This window comes from Peromyscus leucopus, chromosome 10, assembly GCF_004664715.2.
Source record: "Peromyscus leucopus breed LL Stock chromosome 10, UCI_PerLeu_2.1, whole genome shotgun sequence".
Taxonomy (NCBI): domain Eukaryota; kingdom Metazoa; phylum Chordata; class Mammalia; order Rodentia; family Cricetidae; genus Peromyscus; species Peromyscus leucopus.
In genome coordinates, this window is record NC_051071.1 from 78,817,212 (window position 1) to 78,844,774 (window position 27,563).

At 44.1% G+C, this 27,563-nt stretch overlaps 2 protein-coding genes and 1 non-coding gene across 21 annotated transcripts in view; 2 read left to right on the plus strand and 1 right to left on the minus strand.

The window, feature by feature from the left end:
• Art3 (ADP-ribosyltransferase 3 (inactive)) overlaps window positions 1-5,442 on the plus strand; it is an 86,258-nt gene extending 80,816 nt beyond the window's left edge. For 7 of the 18 annotated variants that reach the window (XM_037209158.1, XM_037209159.1, XM_037209160.1 and 4 more), the window contains 4 exons: window positions 575-607; window positions 2,295-2,348; window positions 3,418-3,450; window positions 5,065-5,442. In XM_037209158.1, coding sequence (XP_037065053.1) covers window positions 575-607; window positions 2,295-2,348; window positions 3,418-3,450; window positions 5,065-5,216 — 272 coding nt within the window. In that variant the 3' untranslated portion in view covers window positions 5,217-5,442. Of the gene's footprint in view, window positions 1-574; window positions 608-2,294; window positions 2,349-3,417; window positions 3,451-5,064 lie in introns of those variants that run through there. The other 11 variants (XM_037209156.1, XM_037209167.1, XM_037209163.1 and 8 more) reach the window with 7 other exon arrangements.
• A 1,447-nt stretch (window positions 5,443-6,889) lies between these two features.
• Window positions 6,890-26,272, minus strand: Nup54 (nucleoporin 54). 2 transcript variants are annotated; one of them, XM_028881920.2, is made up of 13 exons: window positions 26,057-26,272; window positions 25,268-25,429; window positions 22,394-22,477; window positions 22,165-22,311; window positions 19,251-19,477; window positions 16,539-16,726; window positions 15,403-15,599; window positions 13,954-14,008; window positions 13,482-13,575; window positions 10,716-10,823; window positions 8,936-9,055; window positions 8,556-8,666; window positions 6,890-7,249 (listed from the first exon to the last, which is right to left on the minus strand). In XM_028881920.2, the coding sequence occupies exons 1-13, from the start codon at window positions 26,121-26,123 to the stop codon at window positions 7,121-7,123; spliced, it is 1,689 nt and encodes a 562-aa protein (XP_028737753.1). In that variant the 5' UTR covers window positions 26,124-26,272; the 3' UTR covers window positions 6,890-7,120. The 2 variants fall into 2 exon arrangements, with proteins under 2 accessions (XP_028737753.1, XP_028737755.1); XM_028881922.2 differs by lacking the exon at window positions 25,268-25,429 and having other exon boundaries at window positions 26,057-26,266.
• LOC114701785 lies at window positions 21,239-21,372 on the plus strand. Its single transcript, XR_003735875.1, has one exon.
• Window positions 26,273-27,563: the final 1,291 nt, after the last annotated feature.

Consider the following 27,563-nt stretch of genomic DNA (forward strand, 5'->3'; position numbering starts at 1 on the left):
CTCCACCTCTCAAGACTGGGATTCCAGGCACCAGCTCCCTGACTCTACCCTCACCCCCACCCCCACCCCCAGTATGCTTAGCTTTAGAAATAAAAAGCTAGGGGTAACGTGGCAAATGAATTCTTTTACTCTGTCAGATTAGCTACCAGGTTATGCTTAAGCCTCTATAGGTAGGACATTTATCACTTTTGAGAGTTTTTTTTTAATGCTCTGTGCAGCATTTGATGTAATATTTTCCATTAATTCTCATTTCATATAATATGCAAGCTATTTCTTTTGCATACTCAAAGACTTCAAAGTCAGAGCTAATACCTACAATGAGACGGGCATACAAGCTGAGACTTCAGCCCAGTACGGTTTCATTTAAAAACGATGGACCACGTCAGCTAAACGTGGGGTGATGAGAACTAAATCATAGATGCTCCTGAAATCTCGCTTAATGGATCTGAATTCTTATTGTTGTTGCTGTTACATTTCTGACTTACCTATTTAAAGTTTGGAGATGGGAGACAAAGGGGGATGTTAGCAGTGCCACTAACTGATACACACCACCAGCATTTATTTCTGCCTTTAGGTAGGAAAAGCTTCGGATCCACTGGCATACCAGGTAAGGTTGTTTTCTCTTTACTAAGAGCGTTACAGCCGATGCCAGGGATGGTACTCGAAAGGTTTCACTTAAGCCTCATGCTAGTCATCTCTACGGCTTTCTCTGGGGAAGACCACAGACTGTGCCCACCCAGCCTTCCCGGGTTGCTGGGGCACTGGCTCTGGGGCAGGACAGCTAAGCTCTTCGGAACATGGCTCAGGGCCCGCTTGCTGGGACCTGCCTGCAGGGGTCCAGGCCTTCCTGAAGCTCTGTAGACACTCTTGGACAGGCCAAGCATCCAGGCTCACGGCTGTTCTGGGACCTGCAAGTAACAAAACACGGTACTCTGCTGGTGCAGACACAGCCAGTGAGGTGCTGTCCACAAGCTCCCCAAGTTTGGTGTGGATGTGCCCAGTGAGGGCTCATGGAGCCAGAGCTGCGCCATCCGAAGTCTGAAGCCATAGTGCGGTGGGACCCTGGGGTGGTGTCCAGTGCTCATGACGCAGAGCTCAGGAGCAACCAGAGGCCCCTTAAGCTCTTTTCTTGTTTAGGAAAGAAAACTGCAGGACCTTTTCTACTTCCTGGTGGGAAATAGTAGACACACCCAAGGGCAAGAAATACCAGCGCAGGGAGTCTTTGCACATGATCGCATGCAAGTGAAGGACCGGGGTCTTTTACTGTTCCTTCCTCAATGCTTGCGTTTCCTTGGTGTTTTCCACTGTATTTACCATGGCAGATGCCACCTACCTTTCGCAGAAGCCATGAACCAGTGTCGTTTTAAAAGTGTGAGGGCTAGCGGGGCGGTGGGGGGGGGAGGGGGGAGCACTGAGGGGCTGAGCGACTGTGATGGAGAAATGGAGCTGAGACTCCAGGAAGAGTCCTCAGAGGTCCCTCGGCACTTTATGCTGATGGGGGGGGGGAGGGACAAGAGGGCACATTTTCTCCCCCTGCTCAACGGTCTTGATGCCTCAGAACCGCCATATTCCAAATGTGACTACCTTGTCATTAGCAACTCCACGGGAATATTGGTAAGGAGTATCAACAACCAGTGCGTAATATCCTTCCCCTGGGTTCATTCAGTGATTTGAAACTTTTTTTTTCCCCCTATGGATTTTGTTAATTACGGGCATGGTTATTTAGTGGGATTGAACCTAGGGCTTATGCATGCTAGGCAAGTACCCTACCACTGAGCTACATCCCCAGCAAATTTAGCCTGTGCTAAAATCACATCCATGGTTCTGACCATTCTGGACACTGCTGTCTGTTTTAAACAGTAGGCCATGTAGAAACAGCATGCCACAGCTAGCTCGTAGAACAAACACACAAAGCAGGTCCAACAACTGTTTCCTACGGATCCAGATCGGCATCGTTCCCCTTACATCACTTCCGGTCTTGGGGTCTGAGTTTGCACAGTGCTCTCCCAGGGGTCTTCACAGTCTACTCTCTGGCCCTGTGAAAAGCAGCTTCTAAGTGGAGTGTGGAGGACACGTGTGAGTTGTGCAGACAGACCTGGCATTGAGTCCCCCTCTGACGCCTGCCTCTGGTAACTTTGTGCAATGACTGACTTTATCCCAGCATCCTCCATTGTAAGGTGCGGACGGTTCTACCTTTCAGGGCTGAGGATCTGATGTCACAAACCATCCGACAGTAGTAAAACAGTGCATAGCAGCTGCCTTTTTTATTAACTGAAAATCTTTTTCTCATTTAGAAATTAAAGTGCTACAACCAGATGAAAACCTTCTCCGGCCAGATGAAAAGCCTGGTAATTCTTCATGGGGGGAGGCGCATGGAGTTCTAAGTTCTTTCTCATCATCATTCAGATAGCTCGGGATCTGGGGGAAGCCACCTGGGCTGTACAGTTCTGACATACCATCCTGACGTTAGAATGGGGAAGTGCTGAGAACTCATTTCCGTGTGCACAGGCAGCTAAAGCCTAGACGAGGGTAGGTGGCCTGATTCCGGACAACGGTGTCCAGCTGCATCTTTATTCCAGAGCGAGTCAGGAACTGGGTCCAGGGTGTCTGTAGATGCAAGAATACACTGTGCAAAGTGGAAATGAGAACCCTGCAGCCCTGCAGGACCAGTTCTGTGTCAGCATGCCTTCTCTTTCCGCGAGAGCCAGATTTCGTGAGGAGACGATGCCTTGTGTCTCTCCTGGAAAGATGCGTTGTAGTGCAGGCTTGACTCATCTAATCCAGCAAGGTAGATGCTGTCGTTGCACAGCAAGATTAGGAATCTGGCGAGGGCAGAAAGAGACAGCCAGGCTGACACTCATCTCTTCTGGACTCCTGAGACACAGCATTTAGATTTAAGATTTTGAAAATGTGAGTATCAGTATTCCAAGGCTAGCCACACACCTGATGGTGGCAGACCACAGCAATGGAGCAGAGGCCAGTCAGACACGGATCCCATGGATGCATGAGCTCTGATTCCATGCACACTGTGTCTCAGACAGTGCAGGTGGCTGCAGTGTTCTTGAGGTGCTAGCTGTGCCCAGTAGGATGATAAAGTGCTGATCTCATAATGCGCTGGTACTCAGTAACTGGGAGACGGGGTGGCTTGTACTTGGCAGTCAGAGTTCAATATATAGAAAAGCGTTCTTTTTGGTAAACACACTTCACATTTATTTTAACGAAAACACACATTCAGGGGGGACCTTTTCAGAGAGCAGATAGGTCAAATTAAAGCCTTCTCTAGCCTTACATATGTCCCTGGACCAGTTTACCTTGGCCCCAGGCCCACACCCAAGGGGAGAAGAAGCTTGTTCCAGCTTTATGAGATCTTTCTGGAGAATATATAACGCAGTAACCCAGAATCTCTTTATGTTCTAGAAGGCAAAAGTCAAAGAAATGCGGACAACCCCAGTAAGAAATAGAAAACCTTCTTTTCTTCAGATGATAAATGCTGTGAAATATAAAAATGTGAAGTTAATTTTTTTCTTATTAAAAGCTGCATGTGCTTATGTGCATGCAGAAGAGGCCCTCCCACCACCACCACCCCACCCCGTTTACTTTAAATGACCATTAACTGTCTAGAGACTGTATTTAGAACATTTTCAGCTCTCTTAAGCCATCCTTTTTCAAGAAAAAAATTTTCATAAAACCATCATAGCATCCTGAAATAAGATTAGTGGTACGATGTACCTTACCTGTAAAAGAATTGGCATGTTCCGACAATATTTGTAGCTATATGTCTCGATGCATAAATGCTAAATTCATAAAGTAGACATACCCTCCATGAAATTTTGGGTGAGGGGCATACTGGAAGCTATTCCTTGTACGCTCAAAGTGAGGTAGCAGCGGATAGTAGATAAACTGTTTAGCAATAATTAAAATGATCACAACAGCAGGTGGTGGTGGCGGCCCAAGCCTTTAACCCAGCACTCGGGAGGCAGAGGGAGGCGGATCTCTGTGAGTTCGAGGCCAGCCTGGTCTACAGAGTGAGTTTCAGGACAGCCAGGGCTGTTACACAGAGAAACCCTGTCTTGCAAAAACCGATCGGGAAATACTTGGTTTACCGGCATGGCAAGCTGCTCCAGGTTGTGTGAGCGCTGGAAGCAATTTTTGATTTCCATGTGTCTGGCAGCATACTTGAAAACTGCAGAGGGTAGGTCCATGCTTCACTGTGGCAGGCTATCCCGAGCATTTCAGATCTAGCTCCCAACAGTAAAAAGTCTCCTTCAGTGGCAGAGCTGGCACCTGTAAGGCCCAAGTTCAGCCGTTAGCACCCCCATCCCACCCTGGACAGCTTCTAGATTGTTCTCAGGTGCAGTACTGCCCACTTGTGAATGCCTGTCTGCAGAGCATCTGGTGCATGGGTGACCTGCCAGTCCACCTCGAGCCACGTGACTGCCATGTCTGCAACTCCGGCAAGCAAACTGACAGGCAGCTCTAGAAAACTACCGTTTCTCTTGGCTTCATGGATAAAGCTGACTTATAAACTCTGAGAGAGCGCTCCCTTCCCTATGCACTCTGTTTAAACAAAAAGTGTAAGCAAGTTACCCGGGTTTAAAGCAGAGTAAAACAAGCTAGTTTTCCCCAAAGCCATGTCCGTGTGGAGGAAACTTTTCTCCCTGTTTGTAGGCTGTGCTTTAAAAACGCTGTTATATCCAGCTACACTGATATCCGTGTGAATGTGCACACACACTGTCGTGTTTGAAACAAGACACTTGAGGTAAACTTTACAATTCTGGTGCACTTGAACAAGAAATAATTGTCTTGGTTGCCTAGAGAGATTTAAAAGTCCTGTGAAATCTGAGAAAAAAACAAAAACAAAACCCTCAAACAGTATGCCCTGACGACACATGTAGAAATGTAGCTTGAAGCTTCGAAGCTGCGTGCATGTGCAACGATACCTGACTTGTTTTGGTGGCCCTCGACCACAGCCTGCCGCGGTTCACAGTTGTGCTGTCTGTGGTAGGTGGCGGACACCCAAGACATACCACGAAGTGATGTGTCCATGACTGTTCTCTCCAACAGCTCCAGGTCCACGTCCAGTTCCACGTCCCAAGACCCACCCTTCTGCATCCTCCGGCAGAAGACTCCTCCCGCCAGTCACAGCATCCATCGTTTTAGCGGTCGCTTCTGCTGTCAGCATCCTCACTGTTCTAGAGCTTGAGACGGGATCTTAACCTTTATTGGAAAGGCGCTGAGGGGATCCCACAGGAGGTCACGAGAAGAGATGTGACAGACTCACTGCATAAAATAAGAACTGTGTATCTCTTCCCTGTTTTACAGTTTCAAAAGCTGGTCCAAATAGTGTCATAGGATTCACTTTTCATTTCTGATTAATTTTAGGATTGCAAAAATCCCAAAGCTGTATACTTTTGACTGGATTCAATAAAACTTTTAAGTTTATTAAATGTCTTCCTTTAGAATTTCCAACTATTAAATTACTCATGTGATTAACATGAATTTAATGCCAGAAACAAAATGCGAATGATGCTTGTTTCTTTCTGAAGAATCAAATAAATAGGCAGACAAGGAAAGCGGGTGAGCTCCTCAGACGGTGGGCAGCCTCTTGTTCCCAGGGACAAAGCCCTGGGAACTGCAGGCAGGAAGCAGCCCCTTGGGGACCCTGTGCGACTTCCCACTGGGAGCTGTTACCTTCTGTCTCCCCTTCTCAGCAACACCCCCTTCTCCTGGCAGTGTGCACGCGTGCTCCAGGGGAGGTGGGATGAGTGAGAGCCTCGATCAGCTACCCACCGCTGAGCCTGCACTCAGCAGTCATCCTTTAGATCTACGGAAGGGTACACAGGGCAGCAGACCCTCCTTCCTGCACTTGGCTCCAAAGGTAGGAATGGTCCTACCCTCTGAGCCAAAGTGAGAACGAGCTCATGCAGAGAAAACCCTCTCCCCAAACCACGGCCATTGCAACAAGCATGAAATTAAGATGAAAACCCCAAACCCCCAGGGGAGAGCGGTGTTACGTAAGCATGCTGCGCTCAGCGGCAGCGACTGCTAGCAGCCAACTTGGAAAGAAGTTTTGAAGCGTCTGGTCTTTACCGTGTAACCGCCTCTGCGTCAGCAGGATTCTAGACCCAGCCCTTTCCCTACCCACCCACCACACTGGTACAACTGCAAGTGTTCTCTCGTAACGTCCCCCAGTATAAGCCAAAGCACCACACAGAAGCGTAACGTAGTTGCAGCATTTGGGAAGGTGTCACCAGCTGCATCCCAGGTGAGTCCTGCAGTCAGAAGCCGTATTTAAATGCGCTGCGCTGTGCAAGAGTTACATTGTCTACTCAGCCACTGTTTCAGATGCTGATGTACAAGGGAACTCTTCATCCTAGATGATTTCATTTATTATATTCTAGCCAAAATGTCAGCACTGACAAGTCCTTAAACAAAACACCACAGGACAGAACTACATGAAATTGCAAATTAATAATTTATTTTAAAGATTTCATTTTTAGAAATAAAAAGTTAAAAAAAAGTTTGCAAAAACGGTGATTTTTGTTAAATCCTAATTGGTTAGGTATGTTCTGTAAGTTCCAAATAAGTAAAATAATATAAAAATATATCTTCAAGTCTTCATAGAACCGAAGGAAAACCACACAAATCAAATGAAATACTTGGGATTCTCTTTACTCTCCACCGATGATTTCACAGCTCTAGAAGCTGAAATGCAGTTACACTCCGGAGCACAGTCTCCAACAGCCACGTAATTACAGCTTCCTTTGTTAGGTAGGAAGTAGCCATGTTTCATTCTGTGCTATGGAAAAAGAGAATGGAGACTAACCAGGAACCACTGTGACTATGCCTAATGCTGTTGTAAAATGTACAACAGGGCATACACTTTGGGTAACTGTGTACTATTTTTTTAAGTAAATATAGCTTTTAGATATAAATTTTTCAAAGATTCCCTTTGAAGAGCTTTGTGGTGTCCATTTCCGATTTAATGTACAGTAATTTCTCAAGAACCTCAAACATCGCAGTGAGGAAAAGGATTCTTTTTCCCGTCCATGTGGTCGTCGTAAGGAAGGGCTGATGGACAAGATGCACTTTCTGAACCTCTGAACAAGTCTGTCAACGGTCAGCTAAAGACAGCACCTCTGCTGTGGATGGTTTCACTCAACCCATGTTCTACCAGTTTTATGTCTTCTAGGTCATCCTTTATGATGCTGATCAAGTGGCTGAGGCCTTCCTGTTGCTGTTTCAAATGCTAGAATGAATTAAAGAAAATAAAAGATGAGTGCACTGTGCTGTTAAACTGAAGGCTCCTCACAAAGTACTCACAATACAGCGCTTAGTGACTAAATACGAGCAGCATGCACAGTGGGACAGTGATCATCAGCACAAGACCACTCTAGAACCAGGTAGAGCAGACAAGTATGCATCAACAGTATCTTTAAAACGTGTTTTCTGTATTTTCACAGACAGGGCCTTGAACCGGTGCTCCTGCCTCCCGAATGCTGGGACTGTGGGGGTGCACTACCACAGTGTCCGTCTGTGGTGCTGGGGACTGAACCCACAGTTCCATGCACAGTAGGCAAGCGCACTCTCTACCAGCTGAGCCGAATCCCCAGTCCCAGCTTCTCAATTTCACATACATACAGACCATCTAGACTGTGATAAAATGCAGCCGAGAGGAAATGGAGGAAGCCTGAGATTTACCTTCCCAGTGACCTGAGTTCTGCCGCTGTCTATACCCTTTGGCACCTCTATTCTATAGATATCTGGCACTTTCCTATGGCATAACAATACGTGGACCATGTTCAGTGTGCAGGGATGTTGTGTACATTCACATCATTGGTTACTGCTCCACAGAAGGGCAATCATACAATACTTGTCCTTGTATGGCCACATATTTCAAGATCTATCCATGTTGTTGCATGTGTCAGAATTTCCTCCTCTTTAGGAGGGAGTAACACTCTACTACATGTGTAAGTACACAGGTGTGTAAGTGTCTGTGCAGATTGCTGCCTTCAACTTCCTGGGGTGTATATACCCAGAAATAGAGCTGGCTGGGCATGGTGGCACACACCTTGAATCTCAGCACTCAAGTGGCAGGGCAGTCAGATCTCTGAGTTCAAGACCAACCAGGGTTACATAGTGAGACCTTGTCTTTCAAAAATAAACAGAACTGCCATATGATATGGTAATTCTACTTTTCATTTTGTTTTTTGTTTTTCGAGACAGGGTTTCTTTGTGTATCTGTGGCTGTCCTGAACTTGCTCTGTAGACCAGGCTGTTCTCAAACTCACAGAGATCCACCTGCCACTGCCTCCCAAGTGCTGGGATTAAAGGTGTGCGCCACCACTGCCTACTTTTAATTTTTTGAGGAAGCAATGTTTTTTTTGTTTGTTTGTTTTGTTTTTTTGGTTTGTTTGTTTGTTTATTTATTTATTTATTTTACATTACTTAAAGGTGCCTGAAGGTTACAATTTCTCCACATTCTACTGGGTGAGTATTTCTGCTGTTGACCAGCACCCACCCTGATGGCTACGAAGCTGTGAGCTGACACTTACCTGCTTGATTTCTCTTAAGAGGTCTGCATCTATGTAATACCTTTCTTCAGATTTCACAGCTCCAAAATGATTCTGCATCCTGATCTGGGACATCAGTTCATTTAGGCGACCCTAAAAATGAGTCAGAAACAAGCGCTAACAATCACAGCTACTCCTAAAGACGATGGCTTCAAAACCATTAGTTACAACTCCCAGGTCTTTGATTGGAAGGACTAATGCAAGCCAAAAGTACCATGACTGAGAATTTATTTTAGGAAGTTTTAATTAGTGCGAACAAATGCTTAAGACACACAATGCTCCACGTTCCTGTGTGATGGCTCCTCAACTCTGTTTAGATCACCTCAGACAACCTCTCGGGGGATCGACTTCCAAGTGCTTACTTTGAACTGAGTAGGTGCATTGAGTTCACCCTGGATGGTATCTAGCTGGACCCGCAACTGCTCTTCATCAGCCTGGATGGCGTAGCCACTCTTCCTCTGGATTTCCTGTCTGATTAGAACCTATAAAAAAAGACATCACACGAGCGAGCAGAATGCTCTTTAAAATCCATTATGGACTTGCTAATAAAAACTGGCTGAGAACTGATATAAGGGCGCTTGGAAATGCTAGCACTTGGGAGGCTAAGGAAGGCATGAGGACAAGTCTGAGGCTGGCCTGAGGAACCAGGAGAGTTCCAGGCCAGCCTAGGCTGCAGAGCTGAAGCCCTGCCTCAGACAGTAAAAACCCAAACATTAAAAAAAAATCCAAGTGCTTCACGCTTACTCTGAAGTGCTTTTAGACATCTGCTACATTCCAAAGAAAATATCTTTGTATAAAATGTAACACAGCTAAAATCAATGCTGTTTGTAAATTTACCGTTTTTCAACTCAAAGACTATTGAAAAAAATAAACAAAAATCATTTCTGTGTTTTTAGACAGGTCTCATGTAGCCCAAAGTGGCCTTAAACTTGTCTTGTGGATAACCTTAACTACACATCCTCTGCCCTATCCAAAGTGCTAGAATACAGGCATGTACCACAGCATCCAGACTTGGTCAGTCCACTGTAGCCTCTAGCCTCCTGGTCAGGTGAGCATCTCGCCACTCTCCGAGTTATACAGGCAGGCCAAGCACTGGCAAAAGGCTGCCCAGCAGGAGTAGCTGTGGGCTAAATGGGTGAGTGACTCCCACTGACTGAGAGGCATGGACATTCTCTGTAGCGTGATAAAATCCTAAAACTCCTCACCGGAATGGCTGCATGGGACTGTAAACACTGAAAACAGACTACTCACTCACAAATGGTATATCCTTTAAGTGAGGCAAGTGTATGGTATATGAATTATATCCCAATGAAATTGTTCAAAAAGGAAAAAAGGAAGCCATCAATGTAAAATAACACAAAAATTAGCTTTTTATTAGCTCGACAAAACTCAACAATGAAATCAGCTACACTGGGGGTTTTCCACGTGGACTTGAGTGATTCTCCCCCTGCTTTCTGGGCAGGTACCAGCTTCCTCACTTTGCTGCCCATTACTTTCGGTCATTTTTATTTGTTAGAAAATCATCTTTTATTATTTAGGTCTATGTGTGTGGCACTGTTCCTGATTCTGGATGTTTCTCTCCCTCTGAGATGGTTCTGTTCTGATGGTCTTCCACAGGACAGCTTTTCAGGTCTGTCCACTGTTATTCTGATGTATCGCTGGTTCCTCACCTCTCTCTCTTAGAGGTTTTAAGCTTACTTCAATATTTCTAAAATCTCAACAATGAGCTCATATTTTTATCAGGTGTTTTTGATGCAGGCTTTTGCTCGTGTCCCATCAAATCTGGTACGTAGCACTTGTTTTCATAGTTTCGAAACTACGGTTTCACCTTTTGTTGCTGTTCCATCCTGTCTGTTAAACTGGGTTTTAATCATTACTACACAGCCACATTCCTTTTCCTGCACTCAAAAATGTTTTCCACTTTATGGAACCAGGAATCATCGATTTTATACCTTCCCTTGTACCCAAATTGTTTCTGTCACCTGTCACTGAGATGAAGTTTATACTATTTTTACTCTTATCTCCCACCCTAGAGGATCCTCCAGCTTTTGGGTCTTCTTCCTATTTAAAAAACATTTCCTTATTTGGTATATATTTCACATATAACCCCTTCTAAACACCGAGGGAATTCCAAATTACTACCTGTAAGGTCCTGTGAGAGAGGTCCATGAGTTTTCGCTTGTATTGTGCTATTTTGGCCATAGTTGTAGTTTGATTCTTTTGTAGTTCACTAATATCTTCAGATATGATCTGTTGAAAGAAATGTTTCCGAGGATAAATCCAGTAGGACACAGCAGCTGTTTACCAGGCCCACCTACATGGACAACCTGATTCTCGGATAACCTCGAGCGCCATCTCTCAAAACACTATCTTTAATTTTATTATTTCTACATTTCCTTTTCTTTGTATATGTGTGTATGTCATGTCTGTGTAGATGCACTAGAGTCCAGAGAGGGCACTGGATCCCCTAGAGGTGGAGTTAGTTACAGGTGGCTCTGAGCTGCTTGACATGGGTATCTGGAACCCAACCTAGGCCCTCTGAGGCAGTACAAGCTTTTAACTGCTGAGCCATTATCCAGCCTCATAATCCTGTATTTTGTTTCCTTCTTTACAAATCTATTCCAAGATTTATTTATTACAGCTTTAAGATATTTAGTGAGGAGGCAACACACAGGGAAAACAGTAACTTTTCAGAAATAAGGAATTTTAAATAGTACATCAGAATAGATCCAATAACCAGGCCTGTAGTTAAGATCTATGAACACTGTTAGGCTTAGGGTTCACAGATGACCAGTCTGAGTTGGTAGAGCTGGGAAGACCAGCAGACTCCATATCCTGGTACAGAATACCTAGCTAGGGTAATCAGAGCAGAGAGAAAAAGGAATGATATAAGTCCTAAAAGTGAATACATTTCCTTGTATCCTCTGGCTAGTGATGTTTTCTGTCTGCCCTAGGCTATCTTAATCTTAACAGGGTGGGCTTCATATGTGTGCACACGGTTGTGTTCTGAGAGTACAATGCATATGCTTGTATGGAAGCCAGAGGACAACCTCAGGTGTCCTCAGAGATGGAGGGTCTCTCAGTGACCTGGAATCTGTCCAGGAAGCTTCAGAGATCTGCCTGTCTCTGCCTCCCTAGCAGCACTATCATGCCTGGTTTTTTTTTCCTATGGGTTCTGAGGACTGAAATCAGGTCATAATGCTCAGCACTTTAACAATGGCACTACCCCCCAGCCAAAAACATATTCTCTCCATTACATTAAAGCATTCCAATCCATTCCATGCTAGAGCTGTCCCTATCATAATCCATTTCTATGCCACTGAGTGTTAAAGAGGACAAAAAGGTTGTATAGGCTATTTTACTGCGCCCACCTATGTAGACCACCTTCGTTTGGGGTAAACTGAACCGAAGGCCTAGCATATAGCACACAAGCACTCTACCACTAAGCTACAGCCCTTTCCACATTTTATTTTGAGACAAGATCTCACTACACTGCCCAGGTAGGTGGGCCTTGAATTAACTCTGCAGCCCAATGTGGCCTTGAACCTGAATCTTCCTGCCTAAGCCTCCCAAGTAGCTCCAATTACAGGCCTGTACCACCAGGTGTGGCCTCCATTACTTTTAGTGAAACACCAGGACATTATGAAGGGTCAAAGGACAAAATTAGGTGTTTGTGTTCATCATACAAATTTATTAAAAATTTGGGAATCAGCCAAAAAAGGATGTCTAAGATTTTTGAAGAGGATATCTAGTTTAAAGGACAGAGACAGGCCTCAATGTTAAAGGCTGTACCATATTCAAGGATAAAATGATTTAATATTAGGAGTCAATTCTCACCAGGTGTAGTGATGTGCACACACCTGTAATCTCACTACTTGGGAGGCAGAGGCAGGGGAAGTTCAAGGTTATCCTTGGCTACATAATGAGTTTGAAGCTAACAATTCATTTTTTTAAATTATTTTTATTTTATGTACATTGGTGTTTGGCCTGCCTGTGTCTGTGTGAAAGTGTGGGATTCCCTGGAGCTGGAGTTACAGACAGTTGTGAGCCGCCATGTGTACTAGCAATTGAACCCAGGTCCTCTGGAAGAGCAGCCAGTGCTCTTAACCAGTGAGCCATCTCTCCAGACCCTACTCATGAATTCAGTGTGTCCAGCCTAACATAATAAAGTGTCTGGAATTTAGGCCCAAGAGTAATCATGCTGGAATTTCTGGACAAAGAAACACTGAAAAGGAAAAATAATTACGTGTAAATATTTGTAGGGCTTTTCCGGGACACAGTGGCTACACACACAGAAATGCTGGATCAGTGTAGGAGAACTTCATAGAACTGGCCAACAATTAAAGGGACCACGCTATAAACGGTGAGCTTGCTCCTCTGTCTAATGAAATTGGAATTGCATATAAGAGAACCTGGAGGTAAATCCATAGTCAGAACACCCAGACCTTGTTTGATTTTAGAAGTTAATCAGGATTGGGCTTGCTAAATCCTTGAATTAAAAAAGATGACTTTAGATAAATCTAAACTCATAAAATATGTCAAATCAAATTTATGGGGCTAGAGAGTTGGTTCAGATGCTCAGAGCACTGGCTGCTCTTCCAGAGGACCCAAGTTCAATTCCAAGTTCACACCAGTCTGTAATTACAGTTCCAGGGGATCTGACGTCCTCTTCCAAGCGTACTGCACAATCTGTGGTGTACAGACCACGTATACACAGTCATACACACAAAATTAAAGAAAAAAAAAGTGTATTGCAGGGGCTACTACCATAAAGACGGCAGGTGCATGAAGCCGTCACTGTTGATCTCCAGTGTACCAGCTCCCCATCAGAAAAGCTAGCAGAGAAGATGCTAAAGACATCTCTGACTCCCCCACTGTCAGGACAGAGAACGCAAACGGAATGCTTACATCTAATCTGGTCTGATGCTGCTTAGTCATCTGGTCTTGAACCTTCAGTCTTCGAAGCAGCTCTTTGAAACCCACCATCGGCACAGGGATTAATCTAAAATGCAAGGTCACTTTTCAGAACCTATTACTAAAGCCAACAAGACACAACTCATTATAGACCTCATGCAATTTTACAATGAATTTCTAAATCCACAGCATTGAGATCAAGAGTTACCACACTATTTACAACCTCCCTATTTTACCAATGAGCAAATATAGTTCTGTTAAAAACTTTCATTATAAATGAAAATGTAATAGCTGACTAGGAATCCTACCTAGTTTCACCTCATCCTGCTGCCTGTTCCATGGTGGAACTGTTTTAAAAAGCAATGAAACTCTTCAAATGTGAGCATACAACTGAGAGCCCACATCTGCCTGCCTCCTTTCTGCTAAGTGTCAGTTTGTGTATACAGTAAGACGGCGAAACACTTACTTTTCAGAATCGGGGTTATCCACCTTGGCTTGTTCCCAAATAATAGGATCAACACCTACCACAAACAAAAATATTCTTTTAAAACATGATTTTCTGTGTATGGGAAACACTTTCTTAAAACTAGACACTGAGTTCAGAAGCCATAATGAGGAATTACTTTTAAAAAATGATCATTGCAAAACTGATTTTATAAATATGGATTGAAAGGAAGTATCTGCAACAGACAGTGTAACACATCTACCTCTAGAACACAGAAGAGCCCACATAACGAAGAGCGCAATACTGAACAGGAAACGAGCAAAGGACATAACAAGGAGATTCTCGAGTATGAAAAAATATTCAGCCTGCTCATCAGGAAAACACAGACTAAATAGTAATTCTTTAATTTCCTGCTACAGCAGGTGGGGGAGACAATACTTTACAATTTACAACTGCAAATACAATTGGTAGAAAGTCCCTTGAAGGGCACTTTGCCAATACACCTAACAAGCATAACCCAGTGATTCAAGCCTCCTTGTCAGAACTGTAGTCTAGTGGACTTCCTGGTGTGGAGGAGAGCATGGGCGCCACTGTGTCGCCTTGGCCGCCTTCTAATTCACTATGCAGTCCAGGTTATGGCCTCAAACTCATGATCTTCTGCATCCCATCTCCCAACGGCTCAGAGTCCAGGTACCAGAGAGCTTATTCTAAAAACTATATACACGTGTGTTCTAAGATACATTTCTACAGATATTAGCTGCTGCTTAGTTTGGAATGGTGAATGCATAGAAACAATATTGAATTAAATAAAGTAAGGTAAATCTATAGAATACTATAGAGTGTCTAAATAGAATAAAGTTCATCTTCAAGAATGAACATGAGAGATACTAAGAAATGCTGTAAGTGAAAAGGCAGGCTGCAGCAATGCACGATGCAGAACCCTTTTCTACTACATGCACATATGCCTACATTTCAAACCACAGACACAGATCAGTGGAGTCCAGTGCTATTAACAGTTACCTCTAGGGAAGGGAGACAAGCTAGAATTATCAGGCTACTTCATTAGGATATCTAGACTCCCCCCCCCCCCCCCCGAGACAGGGTTTCTTCATGTAGTTTTGGTGCCTGTCCTGATCTCACTCTGTAGACCAGACTGGCCTTGAACTCACAGCGATCCGCCTGGCTCTGCCTCCTGAGTGCTGGAATTAAAGGCGTGCACTACCGCTGCCTGGCTTAGACTTTTTTTTAAAAGTGCAAACACATTTAAGTTTGACTTAAATAGTTAAAACAAACCCAAAACATTTCAAGTGAATTATCTATAAGCAGATGGATTATGAATTATTTTTATTACCTCCCAAAATTTCTAATAACTGTATTAGCTATAGAATTTAAACTTACAACTGACTTTAAAAGACAATATTCAAGAATACATTCCAAATAAGCAGACACGTGACACACTGCAGCACATACCAGCAGGAGGGTTCTGCAGGAGCTGTTTGATCTGCGCAGGGGACAGTTCCGTTCGGGTCATGGAAAGTGTCACCCCGAGCTGCTGCAGCTGTGTTTTGATGTTGGCCTGCTCAAAGTGGGCATACAGTGTTGTCGCTGGGACCCTTCTCGAGGTGCCATTTGGAGACCGTTCAACGACATAAATGACAACTTCTGTCCTGGAGGAAAACAACCGGATTATCACACACCAGCTTCGTGACCCACAGCCACAAATACAAACACAGCACAATGGTGTTTTAAAAGAATGCTGTCAGAAACAGTTCTTTAACAAGAAGTCTTTTTTTTTTTTTTTTTTTAAATTTTTTATCTTGAAAGCAAACCTCTATGTTAGGCTAATTTGCAAATCAACTTTAATGACAAAAAACAAAACCAGGTGGTTGAATAAGATAGAGCTTATCTTTTGAGAAGATCTGCTCAGCAGTATATTCTATATCAAATGTCTCTTACTGTTCCCCGCCCCTATTTACTCTCATGGTTCTGCCAAAAGTTATGGGCTGCTCGCTGCAGACAAGACCCCAGAAGTACAACCTGAGTCAGTCACCGGATATTGCTAGAATAGCAATGACATAACCCATCCAACCTTACATATCCAAAGTAGAGTACCCACCACGAGAAGAAAAGAGAAAGGACAGGACGAGAGCCGTCACATGTCCATGAGTGAGCAGTGACCGGGCTGGACACGGCACTGCCCTTTTCTAACTCTAGCACGTAGAAGAGGCAGGAGAAACACTCCAAGGGCTAGCCTGGGCTACAGAACGCATTTCTGGATAACCAGCACTACACAGCAAGACCATCTCAAACCCACCAAAAACAACAGCAACAAAATCCAACACAAACAAAAGGAATTAGTTATTAAAATGCTCCGTTCAATCTGCGTACAGCCACAATGCATCCTGCTGCTCCTGAATGGAAATCTACAGGCTAAGTTATCTACAAGCTACAAGATAGCATCGGATAGGAAATCCAAACTAAAGGAAAAAACTTTTCAACATTTCTGTAGAAACGTAATCACCAACTAGAGAAAACAGTCCACTGAGATTTATGTTTGAGCAGCAACAAAACCCACAAGGGAACAAGCCATATGCTTGTATACTTACTGATCATCTGGCAGTGTCTTAATGCCCTCCACATTGACAGTAAGAGTCTGGTTTCCGCCCAAAACCTTATGCAAGGATTCTACCAGCTGCTGTTGCTGGCTTCTAATATCGGCTTCTTTTTTGTTGAAAACTAAAACCACTAGTCCGTCTTCATCTTTATTATTGGGCATACAACTATAACCTACAGCCTGTGAAATAAACCAAAGGACCAAAAATCAATGCAGATTTTATACCAAATGTTTAATAGATAGCTTAGTATCTGCTAAAATGATGGAAATGGTAACCCATCTGTGGGACATCACATATTATAAATAAACTTCATTTCCCTAGACATAAGCAGTGAAATTTCAATTTCCTCCCCAACATAGTAACTAAAGAATTTCCTCTGAAAGACTTTGATAGTTCTTCATTTTCGGAGGTTTCTGATACACAGGAGCAACTCCTATGTCATAAACTTAACTGCAGAAGTAATGGACTGCATGTCCTTACTTCACTATAGAGCGGACTCGTGAGTGTTGAACTCAATTTTAAAGAAACAATTTACAAATAAACTATGTTTAAAATACAATCACACTGTCAAGATACTAATGATATAAAGAATGTCTATTGTTTTATGATTACATATAATAAAACTTTGTGAAACAAGTTATTAGTGTAATATTAAATGAGTAAGAGTTAGGCTACATAACATTAAATACAAGGAATTACACATTGCTAAAAACAGCTTACATCTAGGAATATTTTGTCCTTTGTTACCACTTACATGCAACTTTAATAAAAGTATTTAAATTCATTCATGTGTACGTTTATACATTTTACTATGTACATTATATAGCAACTTTTTAAAGAAAAGTTAAAACACTTAAACCGCTACTTCTACCTATGTTTACTATTGCATATCTTTAAAAATTTCAACTAATGCACTCAGATGATACAGAAATTAAATAACCCTGGTGTGCAAAACTAAACTACAAAGTGCTCCAAATTCTGTAACTTTCTGGTGTCAATATGATGTCCCAAGTCAAAAAATTCTACAGCTGACCTTGTATGATGGGTCGCAGCACACAAACATACTAAAAATATTGTATAAAATTACCTTTACGCTATATGTACAAGCTAAAGCTACATAAATGAATTTCCTGTTTAGAAGAGTTCCCCAAGGTATGTCCTTATGTATAAATACTCCAAAAATCTGAAAAGTCTAACATCTGCACGACTTCTCTGGTCCTGCGGTGCTGGAGTGAGGTTCAGCATACATGTGACTAGCATACACGAGGTTCTGGGTTTGATTCCTAAGCGTCACCCCCCCACCCCCACCCCCCAAAAAAAGGCAGGATGAAGTATAAACTTGATTGAATATATTGATTTGTTATGTGGAAAATACACTGCCAGCTGGGTGTGGTGTAGCCCTACCATCCCAATACTCAAGAGGCTGAGGCAGGAGAATCATTATGGAGGTCCACAAAGGTTCCTAGTGAGATCTGACTTGCTTTACCCAGCAGGGCTGTATTAGAGGATTGCTTGACCATGTGCATAGTTACTAGGTGATTGGAAAGGTTTGCACTGGGCTGAGCTAGGGGGAGGTCTTTTGTTCCACCCCTTGCCATTCCTCTAAAAAAGAGACAGAAGGGGCTGGTGGATCAGGATCCAGGTCCTCCGGAGGCTATCCTGTGTTTCCATCTGTTTCTCTCCCCTCTATCCGTCTATCTAAATTTCTTACCACTTTCTCAAAAGCATCCTGGGGTAAAATGTGGGAGCCACAGATCATGAGTTTGAGGCCAACCGTGGTTACATAATGAGTTCAAGGTCAGCCTGGACTATTACAGCAAAAGCCTCTCTTCTGTGAGTTTTTCTTTGAAGGAAAAAAGGGGGGGGGGTAGAGACCACATATATACAAAAAGCAAAAACAAAGAAGGAAAAAATAAACAGTCAAGGAGACACTCCACTGTCTAAAGCACAGACTACCTGGAGTCAAATTTCAATGAGATGGTTGTTTACAGACAATGAGGCGGAACACAGCAAATGGCCATCATTCTTCGCTTGCCTTTGGCATCCAAATCTAACAGTAACAGGGTTCTACATGCCCAGGAGAATCCCGTGCACTGGCTGGGAGGCACTTCCCTGACCATTAAAGGAACACAACCTAAGTCTAGTACCTTTAAAGTGACAGGCAGACCATGCCTTCGTTTGTTTTTTGTTCGTTTTCATTTATTGAAGGGGGCATGCCTTGCACACACAGGGAGGTCAGTCTCCTGCCGTGTGCTTTGGGGAGAGGGTCAAACTCAGGTCATCAGCTCAGGGGCAAGCACCTTCCTCCACTGAGTCAGCTGCCAGCCCTGGGTTGTTTGTATTGAGACAGGGTCTACTGTAGGCGGGGCTGGCTTCCACCTTGCCCGGCAGCTGAGGCGGCCTGACTTCCGGTCCCTCTCTGTCCACCCGAGCTGAGATCAGGTGTGCATCACCACAGGCAGCTTGCCACTGCTCCTCTTCTGCCGACACCTTCCTCGGTCCCGTCACACTCCGAACCACACATAACACTTTTCAAACATCACTTTAATTTTATAATTTTTGTTTAAAATAAAAAGTGTGATCACACCTTTCTCAAGAAATACTAAGGAACCATGAAAACACTTTTAAATGTCATTTTCATCTGAAAGTTACTGTCTCTCTTATAGTCACTCTTTAAATGAAGACCAAAGACACAACTGGTACCTTAAATCGGCAGAAGGGGTTTTCCTGTGTAAACTCCACGGGAGGAATATTGTTGTTGAAATACCCTTTTCCTGTTCCCCAGAAGGCCTGAAGCTGGTTCCACTTGGCCAAGATGGCATCTCTCTCATCTCCCAGTAACGTCGGGGCGGAAAGAGCACTGGCAGTGTTGATGAGCTGGTTGGACTGGGCGGGAGCTTGTGCAGGCTGACTGAAGAGCCCGCCCAGAGCTGAACAGGGAAAACAAAACAATACACAAACAAGCCAGAACGCTTAGATTCAGGTATGGGGAGCAAACCCCTCCCAGCTGTCCACTCTACCTTAGGAACCACTTTCTGTATTTTCTTACATAGGGAGGGGGTGTGCAAAGACAGGACAGAACCCAGAGGAAAAGCAAGCGAGCGTCAGCGGTCCAAAGCCTGAGATGTCAAAGAGGACCAGAGTGGAAACAGCCGCAAGGCACACTAAATGAGCCACAGCTTTTGGGAAGCTCGCCTGAGCTACTGTCAGGGTCTCAAGTGTAACGGACCCTCTGGAGTGCAGGGCAGAGGGCACGGCTGTCTGAGTGAAGAGCTCTACAGATGCCACAGAGAACTCAAACAGATGGCAGTTAGGAGAAAGGCCAGACTGCTGACCCGCGCTTCAGAGCCGCAGCAGAGAGCACCTCAGGCCAGCAGAGCTGTGAAAGGAAAACACGCCAGCAATGGTGGCGCACGCCTTTAATCCCAGCACTCGGGAGGCAGAGGCAGGCCGATCCCTGTGAGTTCGAGGCCAGCTTGATCTACAGAGCGAGAGCCAGGACAGCCAGGGCTGCACCGAGAAACCCTGCCTGGGAGGAGGGAGACAAAACAAACAACAAAATAAACAGAAATAAAACAATAGTGCCACAATCCACAAATGAAATTCAAACCCTTTAAAATAGCAATTAAGACCCCTAATAATCTGGAAATTTCTCTTCACGTTTTATATCTGAGAGGGTTAAACAGAACACAGTAGGCTCAATCATGTGTGGTAGCTCACAGCTATAATACCAGCACTTGAAAAACAGGCCAGCAGTTTGTGGCCAGCCTGGGCTACATAGTGAATTCCAGGTCAGCCTGGGCTACAGAGTGAGACCCTGTCTTTCGAAAAGGAAAAAGAAAAGAAAAACAAGCAAACACACACTATGCTCAGGGCCAACCACATTTCACTTAAGGCAAGCGTCAAGAATGCTCAGTGGCCAGCAAAGAGCCGGGGCACTCGAAAGACCTCGCTAGAACCGATGACTGAGACTCAGGAGCAACTGAACATTCAGCAGACAGTGCTCAGCCAGCATGTAACTGTCAGTAAGGACATAAATGTAAACAGTCGTCTCTCTCTCCTCAAAAGAGATGCAGACAAGGCGAGGGGCTGCTGTGGAGAAAGTGCTGCTGCACCAGCATAGAGACCTGAGGGGGCAAAAGCGGGAAGAGCACACACCGGTGGTCACGGTGCTGGGGGAGGGGAGGGGGGCACGGATCCCAGGAACTAGCTGACCAGTTGGTCTAACCAAACCAGCACATTCCAGCTCCAGTCAGAGAGACTTGATCTCAAAAAATAAGACAGAGAATGACAGAGGAAGACATCCAGTGTTGACCTCTGACCTCCACATGTATATACACACATACACATAAACACTGACAAGTGAGATTATGTGACATTAAGAAGCTTCTGTATAGCAAAAATAATAATAATTACAAGAGGGAAGATAACCTACAAAATAGGAGAAAATCCTTGACAATTGATCCAATAAAGGAGTCACATCAAAAAATATATATAAAAAAAACCTCATAACATTAAATAAAAATCAAACAAATAATCCAATCAATAAATGAGTGAATGAACTAAAACAGACAGTCCTCAGCAGTGAAGAAGAGTGCTTGTTGCTCTTCCAGAGGGCCCATTTTTGACTCACAGCGGACCAAAGTAAATATTAAATAAAGTTTAAATGCTTGGCAGCCTAATTTTTAAAAAACAGAGGACCAAGAAGGCTGAGTCTGATGAAGCAAGACTTTGCTGACCCACGCCTAGGAAAAAAGGGTTGGAGAGACAAGCCCTATGGGGGGGGGGGCGGGAATCACAGGGCTGACTGTATCACCCAACATTTAAAAAAGATCAGAACCACGTAAGTGAGGTGAAGTTCTTTTCAGATGAACTGCGATCAACATTACTTCTTAACCCCTAAAAAATGAACTGATCTAAGGAATGGTTACCAAAAAAAATTAGACATTACACCTCTTGACAAAGGCTATCCTGTGACAGTGTGACAAATAAAAAAACAAATCTATCTATATACATAAGCCCCTAGATTCCATTCAACAAGTCAGATACAGATGACAAGCACTACGTTAAACTAGGGAAGAATGACCGGTAAAGAACTGACTGAACACCTCTGAAGGATAGAAGACTGGATTTCTTCCAGAATCGATAACAGGAAAGAAAGCCTGCAGAGATCTAAGAACCGCAAAGCTGAGGAGTTACGTTCACACACGGGAGCGACAGAACTACAGGGGATGAGGCCAGTTGTAAAGGATGGGACAAGAGTTCTTCCAATGGAGCAGGGCCCAGGAGTCTGCTCAGGGTCTGTCCTGACATGCCAGGGGTGTGCCTGCCCCATATGTATAATATAATAAATTATACCTTACACAGATTCCTCCATTTGTATTACTTTTAGAAACAACAAAACTTTTAATGGAATGACCTCAAACACAGGGCCCTTACAGTTCTAATCATGCCATCAGGCTTTTCTCTAATTCCTATCAAGTGTAAGCATGAAAAGCAGCTTTTGCAATTCTTCGTAACCTATTTATAGTCCTTAAAACAGACAATCTGCATTTGAAGCAATGGTGCTGACTGTTACTGCTACAGTTTTACCTCTCAAGATAAAAACCCCACTTACTAGTTTGCTGCTGCTGCGGCTGTGTATTAAATCCTCCAAATCCCAGGCCGGTTCCCAAACCAGTACCTAAACCAGTACCAGTTCCCGTCGCTGTGCCAAAACCAGTCCCGAAGCCAAAACCTTTGTTCTGGGTGCCACCGAGAAGGCCTTTCAATGAGAAAGCAGAGTTGCGTAAGCTACTTTTACCGGCGCTTCCACCGGCTCCCGATGACTTCAGACAGCCTCTTACCTGTACTGCCTGTGTTTGTTGGGGCAGAGAAGCTGAATGCAGAGCCTGTACTTGTAGTGGTTGTTCCAAAGCCTCCAAACCCACCTAATTAAGAAAAGGATAAAACATAAGGTTCTTCTTTTGTGTATGCACAGAGGGAGTTGCATCTTCAAATGCTTTTGTAAGTAGTTGCTAAATACAAAGAACATACTGATCTAAATTTTCCCCTTTTTCAACATCATTAAAAAAATTCTACACTATTACTAATATACTGCAAGAAACAAATGATGAAGTATTTTAAATAGAAATAACACAATACAATACATAGTCCTTTAACTAAATGGGTAACATGATTGAACAAAAATACATTAAGACTTTGGTCCTTCTCTAAAATGATATGTATGTGTCTTTAGACTAGCTATTACAAATTCAAGTGTCTCTATGCTTTAGACTAATCAAGTTAATGAGACTAGGTGTTTACTGACAGGGGAGCTGTTTAAAGTGAATTCTGTTTAAAAAGTAGCTCCGAGTCAGGTGGTGGTGCATGCCTTTAGTCCCAGCACTCAGAGGCAGAGGCAGGCAGATGTCTGGGAGTTTGAGACTCTGGAAAAACAAACAAAAAGAAAAAAACAAAAAAGGTAGCACCAGGCATGTTATGGCAGAGGATGGCTTTGCCAGCTTGCAACCTAAATTTTCATGAATCAATTGCATCTACATTAGCTTACATTTCTCCTTAGTCTGTGTGAAGCAATTTTCCAAAGGAAACATACCGATAGGTTCACCTCTGTAAAGAATGTCTTTCTAGAAGGAGGTTAAGGGAAAAAAAGTGGAGTGGCAGGAAAGGTAGCCGAGGCTACCATGGGCCTCGGGAGCACACTGTGGCAACTCTGACAGATTTTATTTTTAAGTAAGTCTAGAAACAAAGTTAATCTTAACATATCTAACACTGTATGAATAGAATGAAATGCTAACCCAATTTTTAAAGAGTATTGGTAGTAGTTAACTAATTATAAATATGCTGTCAAAGACGTTCAAAACATTTGAGCCATAAATGCTGAGTTATACTCCAGGTTGTCTGAGATTCTAACTCAAACCTGTATATTCCTTGTAATCAGAGAGCCTCATCAAGACTGTAACATAGGATGGGCGTGGTGGTGCGTGCTTGCAATCCCATCGAGAGAGAAGCTGATGCAGGATTACAACTTCTAAATGAGCATGAGCTACATAGTGAAAAGCTATCTCAAAAAAAAAATAGTTTTAATCATTTTTGTGGTGCTGGGTATTAAATCCGGGACCTTGAACATGCTAGGCAGGCAAGTACTCTAACTTCTAGGTTATAATGCAGATTTGGAAAATTAGTGCATAGGTATTGTACACATGTAACTTATATATTCTACTGCAATACTGCCAGCTAAACATTTTGATGAAACACCTAAAATAAGAGAAGTACTGTCTTTAGTCCCCTTTTAACTTCCTACTTTCAAAGAAAAAACTATGTTATCTAAATTGGCTACACAATAAAAACACTACACAGTATCTTATCTTGTTTCAAATTACCAAAAGTGCTTTACTAGTAATAGTAGACCTGCATGGATACAAAAAAAAAATGTAATTTTTAGAGCTCTTTGCTGAGGCTGTTAATTAACATATCTGAAAGCAAGCAAAACACAATCATATCTTTACAACTCAAAACTCAACAGTGACAACTTCAAATGGACATGGAATCAAGCAAATACAAACAGGTTTATTTGTTGCTGTGGAACTGTGTGGTTTGCTTTATTCTGAAACATAAATTTCAAAATAAGGTTTGTTTTGCCCAGTGCCAATTTTAAGCAAAGTAGGAAAGGCAAATACACCAAGGGCAGGGATATGTCAACACTTCTTAATGAGTCACTTTACCTTTGGGATTTTTGAGTATATTTCACATTATTTTCAACTCAGAGAATAAGGTGACTTAAGAATAAGGCTTCATAAACAATGCATAACCAAGTGAATGGACAAAAGACCTGACTTTCCAAGTAAGTCCAGGAAGTAATGTTTACTAGATGCATATAATTGGCATGGGCAGAAGTGGTAGAACACAGACTATGGACGATAAATTCATATACGAGCAGCTGAGGGTCAAGATTTCTCCAAGGGTCATTTTATATTGAGCTCACTGAAGCCTATTTTAAATTGGGACATACACATCCATTGTATTTGTGTTCTGAAAAAAATTTAATGATCTTCAAACAAACCGCAGATTAAAAAAAAAAAATCCTCGTAATTCTCTTCTTGAATGCAAAGACGTCTAGCCTACTTTTTAGAACTCAATGTCATCTGGTAAATTAAACTGCTCTTCGAGAATTTTCCAAAAATGCAGCAAAGAATTGGAGAGTCTACAATTACATCTCTTACAGTTGATGGAAGAAAAACATTGTCATACAGACTGAAAACCAAGACAGGTCACCGCTGTTCGTATAAGACTTGTTTCTCTTGGAAACACAAGGACAATAAGATGAAATCTCGATGAAATATGTATAAATATGTATAAAAAATGAAAAATGACTGCAGGAGTCCAAGAATCCCAGGGGAACGCTGAGCCTATACTACAGCTAATAATTTGAAAAACGTTCTATTTAAAATAAATTCCATTCCAAATTCTTATCATTTTGAAGCAGTACTCTGTATGATTAAATGCAAACCCAACAAATGAGTATTCTAACTCTCCAGGCTTTCCAAAAAACCCCATCTTTTAAGACAGTCAAAACTTGATATACACTTAATTTGACCTCAGGAAACGAACCCCTTTCCTTATTAGACAAGTGTCATTTCCCCCCCAAACTCTAGGAACATCGGAACATTCTTGGACTCCAGCCCCCGACCCTCGTCACACACATGACCCGCAGTATCTACCTGCACTCGTCAGACTGTTACCAAAATTGAACGGAGTCGCCGAGGTGGTAGAAACACCGAAATTCCCAATATTAAAGTTCACTGCGGGGTTAGCAGTTAATCCGAAACCCCCAAAATTAAACCCAGTGGCGGTGGAGTTGGCAGTCTCAAGCCCACCAAATCCTGATAGACATGGAGGCAGAGAAACAAAAATTTGAAAAGGTGAGAGGAGGGGAAGAGAAAAGGCAAAGAAAGCAAGATAAGAAATTACAAGAATCAGCAAGAGGTCTCCTCACAGCGTGAATAAACCTGACGGGCGCCGGAACCGGTTAAGAAAGCGGAGGAGGTGGGGACAGGGAGAGGAGCTCAGGGCACCAGGGGCCGGGGTCGAGCACCCACCCCACCCCAGCCCGGCCTGGGGAGGGGACGGAGGGAGCTGCGGGTAGCCTGGCTCCAGCCTTAGCCCGCTGGGCCGGGAGACCGAGGCGGACGAGGGATCGCGGGGTCCCGGGAAGGGAGAGAGGGGCGTAGCCTCCGGCCTCTCCCGGGCGGAGTCCCCGGTGGCGGGAAGCGACGCGGCGGCCGGGCCACGCGGGATGCACGCGCCGTGCGAGCCTCAGGGCGAGCCTGAGCAGCCCGCGGCCCTCCCGCCCTCCGTCGCCCGCCCTTTCCAAATGCGCCCCCCATTCCCCGAGGGGTCCCGCGTGCCAGGGCAACCCGGGATCCCCAGCCGGAGGGGATCGGACCGAGGGGGAGGGCGGGCCCAAGGCTTCCGATCCTCGGAGGAAGAAGGTCCAGGGGCTGACTCACCCGCGGGTGCCGCGGTAGCTGCAGAGGTGCCGGAGGTGCCCGAAGGAGCACCAAAATTGAAAGCCATGTCGCGGGAGCAGCGCTAAGGTTGTCCCGGGCTCCCGCGGCGCGACGCTCAGTGCTCACCGCTCTTCCGGCCGGCCGGGAAACCACGGCCCGGACCATTAGTTCCGCCTCCTTTCTGGCCGAAAGCGGAGGAGGTAGGAACCAGCCAAGGCTAGAGTGGGAGGGGGTAGAACGGGAACGCCTCCGTCCCGTTCACTTCCGGGGGTGTGTGGCGGCTTCACGTGGCGTGGGGCGTCACAACAAAGGGGAGGTGAGGAGCGGCTGGGCGTGGAGGGTCGCCTGCGGGCTCTGAGAAGCCGTCTTAGCGAGGGGACCGGCGGCTTGCACCAGGGCGTGGCGGTGCGACCCTGGCCACCGAGGAGTGGCGCTTCCCGGAGGACGTGAGGTTGGGGTAGATGAAGCTGCTGGCAGAGAGGCTTCTTGGAGTGATGGGAAGGTGATGGGGCTAGCGGTCACACGCGTGGCTGCTATGTGGCACGCACCCCAGCCCTCTTTTTTGCATAGCTTAAACTTCATCCCTGGCTGTATTTTCAGTTTGCCACCACCGTCACTGAACGAGGGGGAGGGCTGACCCGAATGAAGCCGAGGAGCCCTCTCTAACAGCTAAAGTCTGTGCCCTGCGTCGCGTTTCTCGGGAACATTTAATCCTCAACCCCACAGAGAAGATTCTGTTATTGACTAATTTGCACCGTCTTGAGATGGAAGCATCCCAAAGTTCATGTCGCCGGTCCGTCCTGGAAGCTAGTTTGGAACAAGATTTTCTCGACTTAGTCCAGATCCTTTTTTTTCTTTTAAAAATGTTTATTGTACTACACCAGGGCATTTTCATACAAGTATACATTTGTATTTTGAACATATATTTCTACCCCTAAATTTTTCTTACCCCCACCCCTCCCATTAGATTTCTATGTCCCCCCCTAGCAGTTTTATTAAATATATGATTTTATGTATATATTTAAACTTAGGAGTCATAAATGAGAGAAAACATTTGTCCTTTTGTGACTGGCTTAATTTATTTAATACGATTATCTCCAGTCATCTCATTTTTGTGCAGATGACTTAACTTCATTCCTGTGGTTGAAAATTCCTTGTGTACATACATCCCTCCATTGTTGGGCAGCTAGGTTTGTTAACTATTGTGACTACTGCCGCAGTAGACATTGATGTGCATAAACATATAGCTGAGTCACGTGGTACATCTAGTTTTACTTTTTGTGAGGAACCTCTTCCCCCAATTTATTTTCGTGTGTGTGTGTGTGTGTGTGTGTGTGTGTGTGTGTGTGTGTGTGTGTATGCATGTATGTTGGGAGGGTGCATGTATACATATGTGCACATGTGTGTGGACACCAGAGATTGACATGGGTGTCCTCTCAACTTACTCTTATTTTTTGAGAGGAGATCTCTCACTGAATCTAGAGCTCATCGATTTGGCAAGAGTGGC

Coding starts and splice junctions, on each gene's coding strand:
- Nup54 (XM_028881920.2), bottom strand. CDS start 26,123: ATGGCTTTCAATTTTGGTGCTCCTTCGGGCACCTCCGGCACCTCTGCA. Junction 25,430..26,056: donor AGCTACCGCGGCACCCGCGG/GTGAGTCAGCCC, acceptor CATGTCTATCAG/GATTTGGTGGGCTTGAGACT. Junction 10,824..13,481: donor AGCATCAGACCAGATTAGAT/GTAAGCATTCCG, acceptor TTCTTTCAACAG/ATCATATCTGAAGATATTAG.